This window comes from Myxocyprinus asiaticus, chromosome 41, assembly GCF_019703515.2.
Source record: "Myxocyprinus asiaticus isolate MX2 ecotype Aquarium Trade chromosome 41, UBuf_Myxa_2, whole genome shotgun sequence".
In the NCBI taxonomy this organism is placed as follows: Eukaryota; Metazoa; Chordata; class Actinopteri; order Cypriniformes; family Catostomidae; genus Myxocyprinus; species Myxocyprinus asiaticus.
Genome location: NC_059384.1, coordinates 24,852,478 through 24,873,053, shown reverse-complemented (window position 1 = coordinate 24,873,053; position 20,576 = coordinate 24,852,478). Strand labels below are relative to the sequence as shown.

General features: G+C 36.7%; 1 protein-coding gene across 1 annotated transcript in view; it reads right to left on the bottom strand.

The window, feature by feature from the left end:
• The window catches only part of tgfbr1b (transforming growth factor, beta receptor 1 b), an 88,346-nt gene that overhangs the window by 12,700 nt on the left and 55,070 nt on the right, over positions 1 to 20,576 (bottom strand). Inside the window, exons 3-8 of the mRNA XM_051682313.1 lie at positions 20,281 to 20,517; positions 13,889 to 14,119; positions 11,563 to 11,730; positions 3,043 to 3,199; positions 1,423 to 1,547; positions 1,072 to 1,202 (exon numbers count right to left, since the gene is read on the bottom strand). Of these exons, the coding sequence (XP_051538273.1) occupies positions 1,072 to 1,202; positions 1,423 to 1,547; positions 3,043 to 3,199; positions 11,563 to 11,730; positions 13,889 to 14,119; positions 20,281 to 20,517 (1,049 nt within the window). The remainder of the gene's footprint in view (positions 1 to 1,071; positions 1,203 to 1,422; positions 1,548 to 3,042; positions 3,200 to 11,562; positions 11,731 to 13,888; positions 14,120 to 20,280; positions 20,518 to 20,576) is intronic.

Here is a 20,576-nt window from a genome sequence, read left to right as displayed (position 1 = left end):
AGGATATATTTGGTGAACAGAAAGCCATAAGCATATGTACAGGGGGCACACAAAATATTTGGGCACTTATGCAACACTTAAAAATCTATGAATTTCATTGCATTTATTTTAAATGAAGAAAGCACAAAGATGCTTTACAAACATTTACAAAAAAAAGTTTTTAAGGTTTTAAATTGTATAACAATAGATGTACTGTTCAAAATTAAGACAAAAGCATTGGACATCTGGTTGTCAAATGATAGTGGAATAAAAACACTCTGGTAGGACCCCTGTTTGACCATAAGGGGAACTGATTTTATATATCCACAGAAATGGGATGTTAAAAATAATTGCAAAAAGAAAAGTGAAGTTATTTCTGTTATGTAATGCAATGACAACTGTAAATTTTTATGTGTGGCTTAAAGGAATATTCCGGGTTTAATACAAGTTAAGCTCAATCAACAGCATTTGTGGCATAATATAGATTACCACAAAAATTTATTTTGTCTTGCCCCTCCTTTTCATTAAAAAAATCTGGGTTACAGTGAAGCACTTACAATGGAAGTGAAAGGGGCCAATACGTAACTCACTATTTCAAAAGTATAGACATAAACAATATGCATGTTAACATGATTTTAGTGTGATACATTTGCTTACTAACCTTTTATATGTGAAACTATAGCAAATTTAACAACTTGCCATGATGATGTAATGACAACAAACCCTAAAACAACTGTAAAAAATTACAATTTTAACAACTTTACAGCTCAAATAATACATGAGTTTTAACAAAATAATTAATTTAAGTGCTTTTATAAAATTATAAGCTTCACATTTCTGCCTTTGAACACTCCAAAAATTGGCCCCATTCACTTCCATTGTAAGTGCTTCACTGTAGCCTCGATTTATGTAAAAGAAAAGGATCGAGGGACAAGTCAAAATTATTTTTTGTGGTAATCAACATTATGCCACAAATGCTTTTGATTGAGCTTAACATGTACTGAACCCAGAATATTCCTTTAAGGTCCAAATAATGGGGCCAACTTATGTACACTGATTCATTCATTTTTTGGCAAAGTTGTACATGCTTACCTCACAGCTTTGCCACCTGTTTGGAATGTTGGGTCGTAATTTCTGTTCACACACAACTCTCCTCATTTCCTCCACCGACGGGTCGGACTGTACTAAGTCATAGTACGGCAGCTGGTAGTCTTCATGAATGCCTGTGGAAAAACAGTGTTTCGTCAGACCAGGGCTGCAAGCACAAGGACAAATATCTCTAGAAAATCATTAAACAACATTATACCGTATTGTGACATGTTAATATACTGCTGATAAGATTTAAATATTTGTTAGAAAGTTTACATAATACTTTACGTATATATTGAATTGATAACGGAGAATGAAAGTATTTGTTTAGGGAGTAGAAAAAAAGCATGTTACCTCCGATAGAACATCTGCTTGCAATTTCCCAAAAGACGAGACCCATGGCATAGATGTCTGCCCTCTTGAAAGACTCAAAATGCTTCATATTTATTGAATCGTCAAGCACCTCTGGGGCCATATACCTGTTGAAGAGGTATTATTTTATTTCAGAACACAGTAAAATAATGCTAATCCTGAGCTGAGCAGATTTATGCCCAGCAACCTAATAATACAAAAGGGTCATCTTTTTCAAGGTTTATTTTATTGTTATCTGCACTTTTATGAACACAGTTTCGTCAAGGGCCGAGGTATACTACTCGCAATATAACTGCACCCCTGCTGCGTCTATTTTTTAGGCCTTAATCATAAGTTAAAAACTGCTGCCTTTAGGACTAGTTTACTGAAAGGAACAGTTAAAGGAAAGTGCTAAAAAATAGTGTCCAAAGCCTGTATGATTTTTACTTGTTTTGGTGGAACACAAAAGATGACATATTGAGGAATGTCCAGAGTGCGTTTTCATAATAGGAACTGAGGCTGTCAAGCACAAAAATGGGGAAAAAAACACCATAAAAGTCACATATGTAAAAATGGTTTTTTATGACTAAATCCATACAATAGCTTTGTGTGTGGAAAAAATGAGATTTAAGTCATTATTTGGTGGATCTTTTAAATCTCATTATATTCCAATATGGTGCATGTTGTGCCGGGTCTGACATCAATGATGACCTTATGGCACTTTTTGTCATTTTTGAAGCTCGACAGAAACCGTTCCCTTTCATTTCATTGTTTGGAAAAGAGCAGCCAGGACATTCTGCAAAACATTTTCTGTGTTCCATGAGAAAGAAAAAAAAAACATATGGGTTTGAAACAACATGAGGATAAGTAAATTCATTTTGGGGTGAACTACAGTATTCCTTTAATTTAAAAATATGTTGAAATACCACTGAAACAAACATCTAACAAAATGTCTTGGAAGTATAGACTATCCTTAAGCCTTTCAACTTTAATGCTTTGTTCCATCAAGCTGTTATCCTGCCAGGAGCAGGGAATAACATTACTAGGTTATTGTGAAGTCTTTCACAGGACAGAAGGACATTAAAACGACTAATCTTCCCCCAAAATTCAGGGGGGTTAAGTCCATTTCTTGATCATGATTAATCTGGACAAATTCAAGGGGCTGGTGGGGTGGAGTTCTGGCTGTGAGCCCGGATAATAGCTGGGTTACCAGAGATGCTTCCAACTCTAAAAACGTGACAATGCCAGACCTCCCATTGCCCTCTGAGAGGCTCTTCACAATGAGAAGAAGTGGGCACTTTTTTCATTCTATTCTGTCGACTAATTATATTGTCAAGGCAAATGGGTTAAGTAAGCTGAGAGATTGTTCCTTTTCAACGCGTTAATTTAATTTGACGCCATTTCAAAAATGCAATTACTAAAAGAATTGTTAATGGAATCTTTAAGGAACCGTTATCGTTAAATGGATTCGGGATCAAAACAGAATTGTACATTTTCTAACGGTTCTCATCCTTACCTGTTGGTGGAAGACATTAGAGACAAAAGAAGTGAACCATCCCTTTAAGTAGAAAAATAAGAACCTCAACCAAACAGAACAGAAGTTTCTTGACAGGGGAACATTACCTTTTCGTGCCCACTCTGTGATTAGGTGCAATATCGATGGTATCGGTGGCCGAGTCGTGGCGTACAGCCAAGCCTAAGTCAGCAATACAGCATGTGCCGTTCTTCTTGACAAGAATATTCTTCGATTTCAGATCCCTGTGTGCGATAGCTGGCTTGCCTGAAATCAAATGAAGGAACAGGAGGTCAGAGAAGTTCACAATTTGAAGAGAAAGAGTTTTAAAGAAAAGCGACAGACAAATGATAAATTAAACTAGGACTAGAAGAAGGTATTCTTATCCGGAAAGGTATGCTACTGACAAAAAAGACATTTCTTGACATGCACCATAGTAATTAGCATTTTACATAAATATAGATTCATTTAGAAGATGCTTTTAACCAAAGCAATTTAAAAATGAGGAATATAACAAAATGTCTGTGTAATATGCAATTCACCCTGAGGAGACAGTAACACCATGCTTACAATACCATGTTTATTTGGACATGTACCACAGTACTGCCATGTTTATTTTGGCATGTACCTTGGTAGTAACTACTTTATTTGGACATGTACTGTAACATGGATTGATGTTTTTTAGACATGCACTTTGGTACTACCATGTTTATTTGGACATGTACCATGGTATTATCATGTTTTTTGGACATGTATCATAGTACTACCATTTTTATTTGGACATGTTTCTTGGTATTACCATGTTTTTTTGTTTTGTTTTTACCTGTACCATGGTATTACCATGTTTTTTGGACTTGTACTATGGTATTACCTTGTTTTCTTTGGACCTGTACCATGGTATTACATGTTTATTTGGACATGTACCATGGTATTATCATGTTTTTTGGACGTATATCATGGTACTGCCATTTGTATTTGGACCTGTTCCATGGCATAACGTGTTTATTTGGTCATCTACCATGGTATCACCATGTTTTTTTGGATATGCCCCATGGTATTACCATGGTATGTTTTTAGTACTAACATGATTATTTGGATATGTTCCATGGTATTACCATGTTTTTTGGCTATATATCATGGTACTACCATTTTTACTTGGACCTGTACCATTGCATTACCTGTTTATTTGGACATGTACTATTGTATTACCATGTTTTTTGGACATGCACTATGGTATTACCTTGTTTTTTTTAGACATGTACCATGGCATTACCTGTTTATCTGGGCATGTACCATTGCATTACCATATTTTTTGGATGTACCATGAGAGTACCATGTTTATTTGGGCATGTTTCATTGTATTACCATAGTCAGAAAGGAAGACAAACTGGCTAATCCGAGCGTCTGCTAGCTACCTTGTAACGTCACACAGGTCACATAAACTACAAAACATACAGACTGTACCACCTAGATATCATATAGAAACTGTGTCTGTTCCCAGAACTACCAAACACAAACCCCTCACTAAATCATTTAGAAAAAAATGTGATTAATGTCAAACTTGTAAAAAAAAAAAAAAAATTGAAGATAATCATCATATAAAGGTAAGGGTTCCAAACATTAGATCTCTTTCTACCAAAACACTAACTGTAATTGAAATTATTAAAGATCATAGTTTGGATGCGCTCTGTTTGACTGAAACCTGGCTTAAACTGGATGAATATATTAGTTTAAATGAATCTACTCCCTCAGGTTATTGTTATAAACACGAGCCTCATCTGAAGGGTCAAGGAGGAGGGGTTGCTACAATTTACAGTGAAGTTTTTGGTGTTACTCAGAGGACACTATATAAGTTTAAGTCTTTTGAACTAATAATACTTAATGTGACACCGTCAGATATAAATAAAAATCTCTGTCGTCTTTTGCTCTTGCTACAGTATATAGATCACCTGGGCCGTACTCAGATTTCCTTGGTGAATTTGCAAATATTCTATCAGATCTAGTATTTAATGTAGATAGACCTTTAATTGTTGGTGACTTCAACATTCACAAAGATAATGAAAATGGCACATTGGGATTAGCATTTATCGATTTTCTCAACTCTCTTTGAGTCAGACAAAATGTGACAGGACCAACTCATCGCCATAATCATACACTAGATTTAATTCTGTCATATGGAGTTGATGTTGATACTATAGAAATTCTACTGCAGAGCGATGACATCTCAGATCATTACCTCCTCTCTTGTTTGCTGCGATCATCTAATGTCACTCAATCTACAACATGCTATCGTTCAGGTAGAACTATTCTTTCGACCACTAAAGACAGCTTCACTAATAATCTTCCAGAATGGTCTCACATACTCAATAAGCCAAAAAGTCTAAGAGAACTTGATGAAATAACAGAAAACATAAATACAGTCTTCTCTAGCACTCTTGAGAGTGTCGCCCCCTTCGATTAAAGAAAATTCAAGAAAAAAGCCCTGCACCATGGTACAATGATCACACTCATGCTCTCAAGAGAACAGCTAGGAAAATGGAGCAAAAGTGGAAGAATACAAAATTAGAGATATTTCGCGGTGCATGGAAGGATCGTGTCTGTAGCTACAGACAGGCACTAAAAGCTGCCAGGGCATCATATTTTAACAAACTCACAGAAAATAACCACAATGATCCTAGCTGTTTATTCAGTACTGTGACTAAATTGGTTAAGAATAAAGCCTCAACTGAACCAGATATTCTGTCGCAGCACAATAGTAATGACTTCATGAATTTCTTTACTGATAACGTTGAATTAATCAGAAATAATTTGGAACTATACAATCAACTGTCACAGCACCTAGAAAACAGTGTCAGTGTAATTTTCCTCACAAGCAACTTCAATCCTTTGCTGTCAAAGGTCATGAAGAGCTAACAAAACTTATCAAAAATTCAAAAGCCACAACATGTATGTTAGATCCAATACCAACTAAGCTCTTAAAAGAGGTATTCCCTGTAATCTCAGAACCTGTTCTTAATATTATTAACTCCTCGCTATCCTTAGGACATGTCCCAAGAAACTTTAAAATGGCAGTTATCAAACTGCTAATTAAGAAGCCACAGCTTGATCCTGGAGAATTGGCTAATTACAGACCGATTTCAAATCTACCATTTATGTTGAAAATACTAGAAAAGATAGTGTCCTCCCAACTATGATAATTTCTACAGAGAAATTGTATATACTGTATGAACAATTTCAGTCAGGATTTAGGCCCCATCATAGTACAGAGACTGCACTTAGAGTTACAAATGGCTTGCTCTAAACATCTGATCGTGCCTGCATTTCTCTTCTAGTACTTTTAGGTCTTAGTGCTGCCTTTGACATGTTAGATCACAACATTCTCTTGAATAGGCTGGAAAATTATTTATATTTCTTCCAAACCCAACCAAAATTCACAATTCTCCAAATTAGCAGTGTATTATCAATGAAATCAAAGATTAGATGGCAAGACATTTCCTTCCACTCAAATTCCGGCAAAACATAGGTACTAATTATTGGACCAAAAACCTCTAAAAATAAGCCGCTTAAATATAATTTGACTCTCGATGGATGTACTGTTACGTCGTCTTCTACAGAGAACTTGGGTGTTATATTAGATACCAATCTGTCCTTTGAAAATCACATTTCCAATGTTTGTAGAACAGCATTCTTCCAACTCAGAAATATTGCTAAGTTACGACACATGCTCTCTGTTGCTGATGCCGAAAAACTAATTCATGCATTCATGACCTCAAGACTAGATTACTGTAATGCATTACTGGGAGGATGTCCAGCCAGTTCAATAAATAAACTTCAATTGGTTCAAAATGCAGCTGCCAGTGTGCTGACTAGAACCAAGAAATATGATCATATTAGCCCCATTTTATCGTCGTTACATTGGCTACCTGTTAAATTTCATATTAATTTTAAAATTCTGTTAACTACATACAAAGCTTTGAATGGTCTATCTCCATAGTACTATATTCCATCACATTCATTACAATCACAAAATTCTGGCTAGTTAATAGTTCCTAGAATATCAAAATCCACAAAAGGAGGTAGATCCTTTTCATATTTGGTTCCTAAACTATGGAATAGTCTCCCTAACACTGTTTGGGATGCAGACACACTTCACTCAGTTTAAGTCTAGACTAAAGACTCATCTAATTAGCCAGGCATACACCTAATTTATCCATCAACTCACAATTAGGCTGCTTTAGTTAGGTCTGCCAGAACCAGAAACATCTATCATGATCTATAACTCTGCATAAAATTGAATGACATCTATGCTAATATTATTTTATTTGTTTCCATGTCTCAACCTCGGGATTCATATCATGGTACTGCCATTTGTATTTGGACCTGTTCCATGGCACTACCTGTTTATTTGGACATGTACCATGGTATTACCTTGTTTTTTTTTGTTTTTTTGGATATGCCCCATGGTATTACCATGTTTTTTGGACATATATCATGGTACTACCATAAACGGGGTTACCAGAGCCGGCCAGATCCAGCTCTGTTCCTGCTTGATGTCGGACTCCACTGCTATGTGTTGTGGACTAAATGGGTAGGTGCTAGCCAGACATCACTTCAGTCTTTTACAATGGACTTCAGAGGATGAACTGATGCCAACTCCAACTGCAAGATATTGGATACTTCATATGCCACTTCCTGAACCTTGGACTTAGGATGGACCCCACCGAACCTCACCGAAATGACCAGTCGGATGAACTGCGATGCATCTCACTGATCTCTGCCTGCATCACCTTTGTCTATTGATGGACTACACTCTTGAAATGGAATAATACATAGACTATAATTTAATTGCCAACAAAAGCCTTCATCAGCCAACTAACAAAGGACAATGCATCTATGAAGTCAATCCTTGATTAACTGCAGAATTTCACAAAGACATTAGTCATTAATCTTACAGTAAAAAAAATAAAAAAATAAATAACATATATTTTTTTAAACTGGATCTTAACACTTACTTAGTTTACTAATCTTAAACCATAACCTGAACTGCATATAAATAACTAATATTGGCATTATATTCATGCTGGTAAGCCAGAGGGGAACTGGCACCCACAGAGAGCCTGGTTTCTCCCAAAGTTATTTTTCTCCATTGACCAACATCTTATGGAATTTTGTGTTCCTTGCCACAGTGGCCTTCAGCTTGCTCACTGGGGTTCTAAATACAATTACTATTTAATTATTTAATTTGTATACACAATTTACAATCATATTTAATCAAAGTACACAATGATCACTCTAAGACTTTATAGATATTACAGTTTCATTTGAAACGATGTGTGTTGTGAAAAGAGATATACAATTAAAAATGACTTGACTTTTATAGACATGTACTACAGGTACTACCACATTTTTTGGACACTACCGTCTGATTCAATCACTGTACTATGGTACCACCACAGTACTTTATATAAGGGCAGGGGAATATCATACAACTATGGACATGCAATCATTTCTGGCCTAAAGCAGTGGGAAAATGTCAAACATATCACATTCAAACACACAAATGAACACATACACACTCATGTGCACACTGACACCTCTGCACACGTGCATGAAAACCCACACAAGCAAGAACTGTGTTCCCTAGGGCACCATTTCACAATGCCCCATGAGCTAAATAACCACTTTTCATTATTCGCTGATGGTTAAATGCTGCCTCAGCATGTATCTACTGCATGCATGTTGCTCTAACCTTCAGGCACACCGGAGAAACCAACAGAGTAGTTTGAAAGGAACACTATAGACTTACTCTGTTCCTCTGCCTTCACAGTTCTAAGACTACATGCAGATTAGTGTTGCATTGCAAAGAAAATCTTGAGGGCTGTTTCAAAGCACAACCAGGAAATTCTCTCACATAAGACTAGATTTTTACATTTTCTGAATGAAATTTGAGTAAAGAATCATGTGTAAAAAATCATTAATTCTGTAGGAAGTGCTGAATGTTTTGCAGTGAAGATTCAAAAGAACCGGCTCATAAGAGTCATTCGTTCTGCAATTAGACTACACTGGTCACACTGTATGTTTCGAGCTGTAGATTCAAAATAACAAGCTCATAAAAGTCATTTGGCTCTGTTTTTTGTTTTTTTAATGGAACCGATTCTGACTATGACTAGGGAGTTCTAAGTGGTTGCTAGGGCATGGCTAGGGTGTTCTGGGTGGTTGCTAGATGATAATTTACTGGTTCAAGTCAAAAGAACCCACCCCTAAATCTCTATGGAATCTGAATATTCTTAATCTGGATTGCATTTGCACCTTTCATTCCAACACACCTCTAGTGTGATTGGGCAGGAACCGTTAGCACTTACCCATGCAAAATGGAAAACAGCACTTACAGATTACATATTACTTACAAAGTTGTTGTTACGTAGATAACAAAAACGAATGAGCATTTATAACTTAGTTGAATCTGTCCCTGACCCCCTCTGATGCCACGTCAACACTAATATGTTTTCGGTTGAAAACTCTTGTTTTTTCCATTTCCAAACATCATTGTTTTCTAAAGTATGCTGTACTAGAAAGCATTATCAAAAGTCTTTTACACGAGTTACATGGTTTTGATAAAGCCTGAGCAACAGTAAGTGTGAAAGCTTGTCTTTGCAAGCACCACTAAAAATGCATTACTTTTCAGCAGTCATAAACAAATTAAAACTTTGTTATACCTTTCACACTACAATAAGCCATGTTAAATTGATCTTAAAAGGCTTGATTGTGACACACTCTCGAAGTGTAATGGGGCATTATGTCTTAATTATACGAATGTAATAAAGCTGCTGTGCCGTTAAATGAAGCTTGCCGCAATCGCAAAAACCTCAGCTGATGACATAATTATTCAAGTAATCCCATCAAATAGTCATGGCCGCAATACAGCAGTCTAAATCAGTCTCAAACCAGCAAAAATGCTTAAAGAGCCCCTATTATGGTTCTTAAACATGCCTATTTTGTTTTAAAGGTCTCATACACTAGATTTACATGCATCCAAGGTCAAAAAACACTTTAATTTGCCAATAATCTAAATTGCAGCATTATCTTTTTTTCCTAGTGTCAAAAACATTCTAAAGGATTCATTCTAAAATCCTCTATTCAGAGAGCCTACTTTGCTATGATTGGTCAGATGTCCCAGTCTGTTGTGATTGGTCTACCGCTTAGTGTAGTGTTTGAGAGCGGGTCAAAGCTGTTCGTGAGCAGCCAATGAAGATCAAGTTTTTTTGTTACCAAATTACGTAGGTTAGTACAGGAAGTAAGTCTGGAATTACTAACGACTCATTTCAGGTGTTCAGAAACGGTTCTTTCTTTTGGGAGTCAATAACTCCATTTGTCGTGATTTTTGAAACAGCTATATAACACACTACATGAAAGGTAATATTTGAAAAACCATAATAGGTGCTCTTTAAGCATTTTTGCTGGTTTGAGACTGATTTAGACTGCTGTATTGCGGCCATGACTATTTGATGGGATTACTTGAATAATTATGTCATCAGCTGAGGTTTTTGCGATTGGACCTGAAGGAGTAAAAAGTGACTTAAAAAAAGACTCCAACTACTATTTTGCTACATTTTACAAAAAATAATCCTTCCCTGAACCTATGGTGGGCAAGCAAGGCTTGTAAAGGTGAAATATTTATTTGGCATTAATCGAATGAAAACAGCACAGCCTGTGAGCAAAGGAATTAACAGCTTACTATATATGAACAACCAAAATAACATCTGCTATGGCTGACATGGTGACAACATCCTACACAGGCGCATGCTGAGGCTGCACAGGGAGTGACAAGGAGCCACAACATCCTGTTTAGGCCCTATTATGGAAAATGAAAATCTCTTGAAAAAAATCATTGTACTGAATGATTACCATATTCATATACCATATTTCTCTTCCCTTTATGGTAACCTTAGGTATTTCATGGTATTAGGATCAATAACAAATAAGAATCTCCAAGATCAATAAAAGGAAAAAAAATATTTCAATTCTAGTTTCAAATGTTCCAAGTTCTCAAGATGTCACATATTTAAAAAACTTAAAGTGTCAAGGGTAGTTCACCCATTAACTCACCCTTATGTTGTTCCAAACCTGTATGAGTTTATTCTGGGGAACAAAAAAAAGAGATGTCAAGCAGCCTCAGTCACCATTCATTTTCACTGCATCATTTTTATTTTCACTGCATCATTTTCCAAACAATGAAAGTAAATGGCGACTTAGGCTGTCACTCTGTCTAACATCTCATTTTGTATTCCATGGAAGAACGAAAATCATATGGTTTTGGAACAACATGAGTCTAAGTAATTTTTGGGTGAACTATCCCTTTAATATGCAAATAAAACAACAATGTGACTCTGTGTGTGACACTATCAAAACATTGTTCTTTGTTTATGAGTGTCACATCATTGACATCATTGATTGGTAATACCATGGTACTTTTCGGTACTTTTTTGTTAGTTTTAACACTAAGAGGAATTCTGAAAACAAAAAGTCATTCATTTCTGTTTGATAATAGGCAGTCGGTGTAACAAACACAGGTGTGAGTGCTACTGTGGAATTGTCTGTGGGTTTCGGAGCACAGGTGAGCAAACAAATACCTTGTGTTCCGACAATCTCCATGTGCAGGTGAGCCAGGCCACTGGCAGTGGACAAAGACAGTTTGATCATGCCCTCCACTGTAACTGTGTACCGATTTAGGTAGTCAAAAAGGGAGCCATGTTCATGGTAGTCTGATACAAGCCACAGCTGGGTCCACGTCCCATTGTCTGAGAGAGAGAAAGAGAGATTGAGAGAGAAAAGACAGATTAGATGAGCAAATATCAGTGGTTTTTTGAGTGCGAGACCTCCAGATGGCTCGTGAGATCTCAAATCCGCTGGGCGGACTTTAACAACTGCTCAATATAAACACAAGCACACACACCACCTGCTTTCTAAAATCCCTCTGAAAAAAGGTTTGATAGAAATTCAGCAACACTTCTTTTCTCTAAATGAACTCTGTCTGAAGTGAAATGGGATCTGCTGGTAATGTACTGTAGCTCAAACACTCCAGTCACTAGAAATGGCTCAGGTCCCTGCTTCAATATAAGCCTGCAGGATTTTCCCCATTTTATCTTCAAGCAGTGTGGAAATCCTAAGCCTCATTGCTTAGAAAAGTAATAGCATACCTTTCCTCAACATGCCGCATGATTTCAGGAATCATGACTGTAGCACAAAAAATGCACGACGAGTTGCATTTCGAAGTTTAATACTTCGGTTTAGGGATTTTCTCAAATACCTAAACCAAAGTATGAGCAACAGTAATAGTGATGCTTGCCTTAGCATAGCCAATTCTTTAAGTATTTATTTGCAATTTATTTGCAACATTTGATATAGTTACATGTTGATGTTAATTTAATTTTTAGGGTAAGAGGTAATAAATTCTCAATCTTGAGAATTTGTATTAATAAATTTATTAAATTAACATATTTGACATAAAAGGATGAAACACCGTTTTTGTTTTAAATGGTTAGGAAAAACTAAAAAGTAATAAATACCCCCAAAAAATCTAATCCAGAGGGCAACTACTGCCCCTTAATGTAAAACTTAATTTCTGACACTGTTCCAAACTCATATGACTTTCTTATGCGGAGCACAAAGGGAGAAAATTGAATTCCAATTCCATACAATCAGTATGTTCAATACAATGAGAGTTGATAGTGACTCACTTTAAATCTTTAAAAAAATCACTCTAAAGTGTCATACAAGTAGTCAATGTATCTTGTGCATCATATTCCAAGTCTTCTAAAGGCATACAATAGAAGTTTTTCAGTTTGTTGCGCATTCATGAGCGCTATGAGAGAAGCTTGTTCACGTGAGAATTTGTATTGTGTTAAGTGCTACTTTAATGATGCTTTTGGGTGCTTTAAGCTTTAACGTGAGTCATTTTCAACTGCAATTGTACTTTAAAAGATGGACTGGAATTAGTGCTGTCAGTCGATTACATTTTTTAAATTCGATTAAATGCATAATTTTTTTTGTAGTTAATCGCGATTAAACGCAGATATTAAAAGTGCTAAAATTTGACACCATATATACTTTTTTTCTTGTCAAAATTTATTTATTTCCATCTTAGGAAAGAAAACAAAACAATATGTAGCAACATAATGCTTTATTAACATTTTCCAAACAAAGCCTTCCACAATATAAAGATAGAAAGGCACTAAAATAACACCAATTTAAGTAACATTAAACGTTTCACAAAGTCTAAATGGGAGTTTGACTAATTGAAAGAACTAGTCCCCACATAAGGTTAATATTTATTGCAATGGAAATTAAATCCCTTAAACTCTCATTCTCCACAATATTAATCTGCCAGTAGATTGTGGCTATTTGCTTTGTAACAGCAATCGTGAAGCTGTGTTCATGATTTGCGTCAGTGCGTCAACGTCAGCGTGAAGCGGCACTTTAAACTCATCACGAAAAACAATTACAAACAAACACGTCTCATTCTGCGTTTTGGTGATGACTAAGACTTGACGTGCTTCTGTGGTAATTAAAATGCGCCGTACATAGGCTGAAAACTAGCAACTAGTGTGTTTTATGCTAAGCTTGAAGGCTCCTCTAGATACAAGGGCTCTGGCGCTGTTGCGTGTCTGTTTGTGGCATGTGTGTCAGTGTAATGACTCCAGACGGACGCATTAGAATTCTGACAGCCCTAACTGGAATATTCATTATATTCTCACCTTTTGTGTTCCACCTAATTAAGTCAAGTGTGTATGGAATGAAATGAGGGTGAGTAAATTATGACAGAATTTTTTTTTTTTTTTGTTGAATTAACCCTTTAATATTCGGAAGACCCCATGTCCTAAAAAAACATGTTAAGGATTCATCCTAACTATTAATGAGCCCTTTAAACAAATCCCTGCATGCATTAGTGCTGCTGACCTTTGTTGTCAGCGGCGATGAAGCCGAGGATATTCTCATGCCGGAGCATCACAGTCTGGTAGATCTCTGCCTCCCGAAACCAGGACCGCTCTTCTCTGGAGGAGAATATCTTTACTGCCACCTCCTCTCCTCTCCACTTCCCCCGCCACACCTCTCCAAAGCGGCCCTTGCCGATGCTCTCTTGCAGGATGATGGTTCTGGCTATGGTCCTCTGCACCAGTAGAGGAAGACCTGGAAAAGATTAAACAGAAAGACAGATTATATATAGACAGAAAGAGAAAAGAAACTGGATGCCATGACTGGGCCTAACAGTATGCTAAACAATAACCAACATGTATTTATTTTTATTTTTTTTATTAAGGTTTACTTATAATGTTAGTAATATTCTTTTGCACAAAAAACAGTTTCAATGCAGTATTAAATGTCCTTTTTCTGGTCCTCTGTCTGAAACATTCGGTTTCAGTGCACTTCACCTTTAAGAAACCCAAACTGGTATGACTGGCTAACATCTTCACAAGTCTCACCTTGCCTCAGTGCTTCAATATGCATTCAGTGTCAGAAAACACGGGATGTTTTCCCGGTAGAAAATGTGCCGAACAAAACATATAATCCCACACTGATGCATTCAGGAACTTCGTTTAAATAATTCCTAACATTGGGATCCTTTAGAAGGCTATGCAGATATGCAGCTTTTTTCAAAAATAGGAACACAACAATGTCTGGGGACTTCTTAATCTTTTCGTTGGTTAAAAGCAAACTACAGTAACAATAGTACCACTTTCAATGTTGAAGTACCTAAGCAGCTCTCTCTTACACCATGACAATTACTTATGTTGTGGAGGCAGAGATATTCAAATGAACAACACATTGTGACGTAACTACAGTATGTGGACGATTTAAAACACATTTTAATTTTTTTTTTGTAGAAACAGTAAATGCTCTTTTTGGGCTGGAGAAGAAGTTTTGAGTTCTGAAACTTACAGTATATTTTTATAGTACACTGACCTCTTACATGTCAAAATATCAAGGAAAATTCAAATCCTCAAGTCATGACCTCTTTAAGTCTCTAAAGCTTTACAAATTTGTGTTTTTAAACATAGCTAAGAATGTACACAATACAGTAATGGTTCTCAGTTCTCATGGTTTTTCTCACATAGTTTGTGTCTGACAGATTGTTCAAAAGTATTGATTTGCGGTTGAGTGAGTGAGCAAATTGTTAGTCAAACCAATAGCAAGTGAGTTCAATACAGACCATGAATCACTTCAATGACTCTTTAAAAAGACCGTCTCATAGTAGCCATTTGTTTGTGAAATCACTGGCCTTCACTGGCGGTATGTTCGCTGTTGCGTGCAACCAGCAAATAGAGTGTAATTTTGTGCAGAGCCCAATCTTTCTCAAATCAAATTGTTTTCTAACTGCAAGCTCACAAGTTGAAGATTGTTTTGCCATGGGGCAGTAGACTTCACAGCAGACACTGGCAGTCATGAAGAAAACAGTGACATTAAGTATTTAAAACCTAATTTAGATCAGATGCTAGGGTGTCATGATAGGAAATCAACTAAATTGGTTAAGTGTCTGAATTAATTCAGCTAGTCAAGTGCAGCATACACGTATACAAGTTAAATTAGCAGCTTAGACCCCCGCAAGAATAGAATATTTGCAATTGTAGCAGAGCATCCAAATTATAGACAAGTCTTTATCACATTAGTATAGAGAGAGGGGAAATGTTAATTATTTAAAAACAATTAAAAACAGATTGAGATGCAGGTGCTGCAACATGTGTATGAGCTGTGGCGTTCATATGGGAGATGGAGGTTTGAATCTTCCCATTGTTGTCTGACCTTGGCTGTTGACTGTCCCTGTCAATAATACAAAAAAGGCCAAAAAAACAGAGATGGAAAGGAATGCCAGAGGAGATTGTGTGTGTGTGTATTTGTGTAGGAAGTGAAGAGTAACAAATCAAAACCATTTAACCTCTATGGCCAATCTTGATGTTTATGTTCTCTAGCAACATTATGGTGAGTCATTTTACACTAAAGCCTTCAGGGACGGACTCAAAAGACTAGTGCCGCTTCAAAAATAGAACAGCAAGCTATTAGAAACCAAATGGAGCGTGTATTCTGTATGGGAATGGTGGGAAGCCATGGAGACAACGGACGGGGTCAGTATGAGCCAATCAGTATTCAGCCAACAGCGACTACCCCACTAAAAGCTTTCTGATCTGCCCAATAATCTCATAGAGAGGGCATGAGAACTTTGGCCTTTGTGTGGCTGAGATATTCAGAGCAGGTGGGGTGAAAGGATGCATGGGTATCTACAGGCTAATACTAACACCCGATACAGCATTGTATCAAGTCCTGTTCAATTATTCCAACCAGAAACCCCATTCTCAAAACCAAGGTTATGTGCCATGCAGCACTGAATTATGAAGACCTTTTAAATTCCAGTTCAATCCCTGAATGTGAACTGAATTTGAATTGAGGTAGCAAACAGGATGCAGAATAGCATTTAGAAATTGAATTTAAGAAAGTACCAATTAAAATGGAATGAAATTAAAAAACATTCTTGGAACTGCTACAAGTGTAGTTTTAGTACTACATCTCATTTTTCATAATGAATAATGCATAATCATGTAATCACACGCACATACAACGCAAACACACATATTCTGGAAACGTATTTCCAGGAACATTAAAAAGGGTCACATTATTTCAGTGATTTCGCAACAATTTCCCCAGAAGTGAAGATTTTCTTCTCTTAAACACATGGGATGGAAACACTGCTTTATTTTCAAATAGTTTTTCCGATGATCCACATATATTGAATTGCATCTCATATGGATACTAGCTATTGACTGTTTTGGTAGACCTGATTAGCATGTCTGTGATTCTGTGAGTCATAAAAATGGAATTAAGAGTAAAAGAGTGGAATTTCACAGAATTAGACATCTTTGGGATGAAATGAATGTCAGTTTGACAATTAATAATAATAATAATTTAAAAAAAACACAATATGACCAAGTGTGATTATTTAGCCGCAAAATTTATTATACATTTTAAGTAAAAAATAAAACATGAAATCCCGAAAAACTAAAACAGAATACAAAGAATTTGGGAAAAATAAAATGGATTATATAGGGCCCTACTTTAGATTGTATTAGTAATCATTGTCTGAATTGCCACCTATAGAAATGTTCTATTCTATTTACATATTTAAATTTCATCATATTTAATAAATTAACTTTTATTAGCCTCTATGGACCATGGTGGAAGAACTCCCAGTTCCCAGAATGCTCTAATTTACCCCAAAGTCTTCAAAATTGAGCCGAACTACATGAAGCTCACAAGATGGAAACTTTAATTCTTGCAATTTTCAAGAATGAAATTTGGTGCGTGATTGTGATGAATTTCTTTGAACGGCAATTTAGTAAAATTCCTCATAACGTTTACTATGAAGATAAATAATAAAAACTGTGTAGTGGGAGAATGTGTGGGCTGACAATCTCTTGACATTCTCAGTTATATATGCTTCCAATCACTGATTCAATTTGCCTATGACAGGGATGGCAAGGTCAGGCAGACAGGCGGAGAACTGCAGAGACTGTGAGCAGTGTTGTGGGATAGACATGAGGTTTACAGACACAGCCAACAGAGGAAGACAGGGAAAAAAAATGATGTGTACAATGTGACTCACTGGTGAGGTTATGTCATGCAAGAGATCCAGACGCAGAAAGCTAAAGTAAGACAAGTGGCGCCACACCAAGCCAGACCTACAGACTAAATCAAATGTGGCTAAAGATGTCTAACAGACACCAGACTGCTTAAATGCATTAAGAAATGGGTTACCAGGGATTTAAAAAAAAGGTACTCTAACCTACTTAAAGAACCTATTTAAACTTATTCTATAAACCTAAGGCCTCTTTTAAAAGTGAATTGTGTAGTTTAAAGTCAACATGAAATCAGCAGACATTAATTTTCTTAATGCACGTTCCTGCTCATATTTTGAACATCAGCTTATGATATTCCAAAAAAAATTAAAATAAATAAATCTTGCAAACAACTAAACTTTTCGGCTGACTTTTTAAAGAAATCAGCTTTTGTTAGGCATCTGATCTCATGTGAGTGTTTTTCAAAAGTACTATTAATTTCTTTAGGGGTAAACAATTTTTTTCAATGAAAAAGATTTTGAGTGCACCTTTAAATAAAAGGATGCGGGAAGGCAAACTTATTTTGAGGATTTAATAATTTCACACCCTCATTAAAACTGCAGCATGAATGTGTCCTTGGATATGTTCTGTCTAAGTTTCAACCACCTCCACAGATTTTTCCTTTCAGTAAACATGAGAAACAGTCGAGGAACCTTTTTTTCCTGTGCAAATTAAGTTGGCGTAGATATCTGAGTATGTGTGACCTCAGCTGAAGCCTACGGGTTTGTTTGGTCCTCATTCCAGTTCTCACACAACAGATAAGTCCTTGGGGAGAGACGTTAAGAGTGTCAAGTTAGCGCTACCCTGTTTTTACGGCTTGCCATGGAAACAGCACAGCCGAAGACTTGCCAATAAGATAACTGCCACTTCACACTCAGCGCCGCGTCTTTAAACCTGCCTGAGATGCCGTGCGATGACTGCTGCGATTTACAAAACCACAAACAAACACAAAGTGGAGGGAGGGAGAGATATAAAGATAATCAAAACAGACAACAAAGAGCCATGCAGACACGCAGACATAACATTCATGGTGGCAAACACACATCAAAGGAGGCAGGTGTTTAAAAAGACAAACAGGTAATTATATTGAGTGAACAGTGTGTAAATAAAGCAAGAATAACAGGAATCTTCTAAAAAGTTTCCCCGTGAATCAGATTACAATTAATTTCACTTCATGCATCTTTATCATGCGAATTGCTATCTGACTGGGAATGCACATTCCATTAACACTTAGACCACGACCACAATAATACGTTTTTGTTGCAAAACTTATCTTTTTCTTTACGTTTTGCCCTTTCGTCCACACTGAGACAGCATTTTTGACAGCGAAAACTGCTTTTTGAAAACGCTCTCCCAAGTAGATAAATTAGAAAATGCTGTCTTTGCGTTGTAGTGTGGACAGGGAAAACGGAAATATCTGAAAATGATCATGCATTTGTTGTCATGTGACGCAGTCACATGATCCATTCCACCCAAAACAATCAAGATCATGGCCCATGTTGTAGAGGTATTGTTGTGCCTGCTATTCATTTTGAAAGCATTGTTAAAGATAAATGTTACTTTGTACAACCTTCAAATTGCATTCCTTCAAAGGTGACAGGAAGTTTACTCGGAATTGCTGTCTGGCAACAGAACACGAGGACATTTGCGTTTCAGATTGTACATGGAATGCCAGTTTCTTTGCATGCGCAGTAATTGGATTTAGGAACTTTCTTTTCATACTTTTCAGTGTGGATGAGCAACTTTTTGAAAATGCTTTAAAACAGCAGTCTGGATGGAGAGCGTTTCGAAAACGAAAACGGCCTTTTCAAATGAATCCGGATTAATGTGGATGTGGCCTTAGCCACATAAATGTGTCTCAGCACAGCAGATATAAATCCAATGAACTATTCCCACGCTATACGCATACTCTGGAACACTTGATTCTGATTGGTCAATGGCGCCATCCAGCGGTCTGATATTTCAAAAAATTACCGCACATCTGGGGATAAAGCAATATTTCACCGGTTATCCGGGTATTGAGAGTCATCTTTTGTACATCTCATATCACTCTGTGATATATACAAGTAAGCTAATAAAATAATTCTAATTCAAATTAATATTTATTTTCAATTTATTTATTTTATGTGTCAAGTAGTCTTGCAATAAGCGAGATAATGTGCAGTTACACCGTCATTTTCACATAAAAAATCAGATGCAAACTGAAGGTGGAATTCAGCTGTTTCTGGAGACTCCACAATCTCTTTCCTTTCACATAATGATGTAATTTAATCTCAATTCAATATTTTATGTCCATTTATTTGGCAAGCAGTCTTGTAATGAGTGGGATAATGAGCAGTCAGACAGTCATTTTCACAATACAAAGTCAGTTGCAAACCGGAGGTGGAATTCAGCTGTTTCTGGAGACTCTGTGATCTCCCTGTCTGGGTTTAATTTGTGATAACCGGCTGACTATAGATTATCTCTTTCAGAGTTCATTATGTGAGGTTGTTACTATTCACCTCGAAGGGCACATAAAGGTCTTTTCATAACTGGATCGCTAGGCGATCTCTGAAAATGCATGAATTGACCAAATGTAAATACACCAAAATACAGGTGTAAAGATAAGACAGTTTGGACACCATTAGCTATGTGTGAGATTGAGTACACAGACACTGATTATGGCATAAAATGATCGTGACGTACCAGAGCCTGAACCCGATGTGGTCATGTCATATATGAGGTCTTTAAGTGTGGTTCCCACGGTAATGAAGGGGTGGTCCATGGAGGGATCTTCCTCGTTAGGCACACGGTGGTGGATGACCGAACGGCTATGGCAGATGTAGAAAATGGTGACCATCATGAAGCAAACCACACACACGGGACCTGCGATTAGGGCAGCAAAAGCCACGGGTCCCAATGCTGGAGGCTTTTGTGTTGGCACTGTGTGAGAAAAGTGAAATAGAGAGAGAGAGAGAGAAAGAGAAAGAGAGAAATTGTTG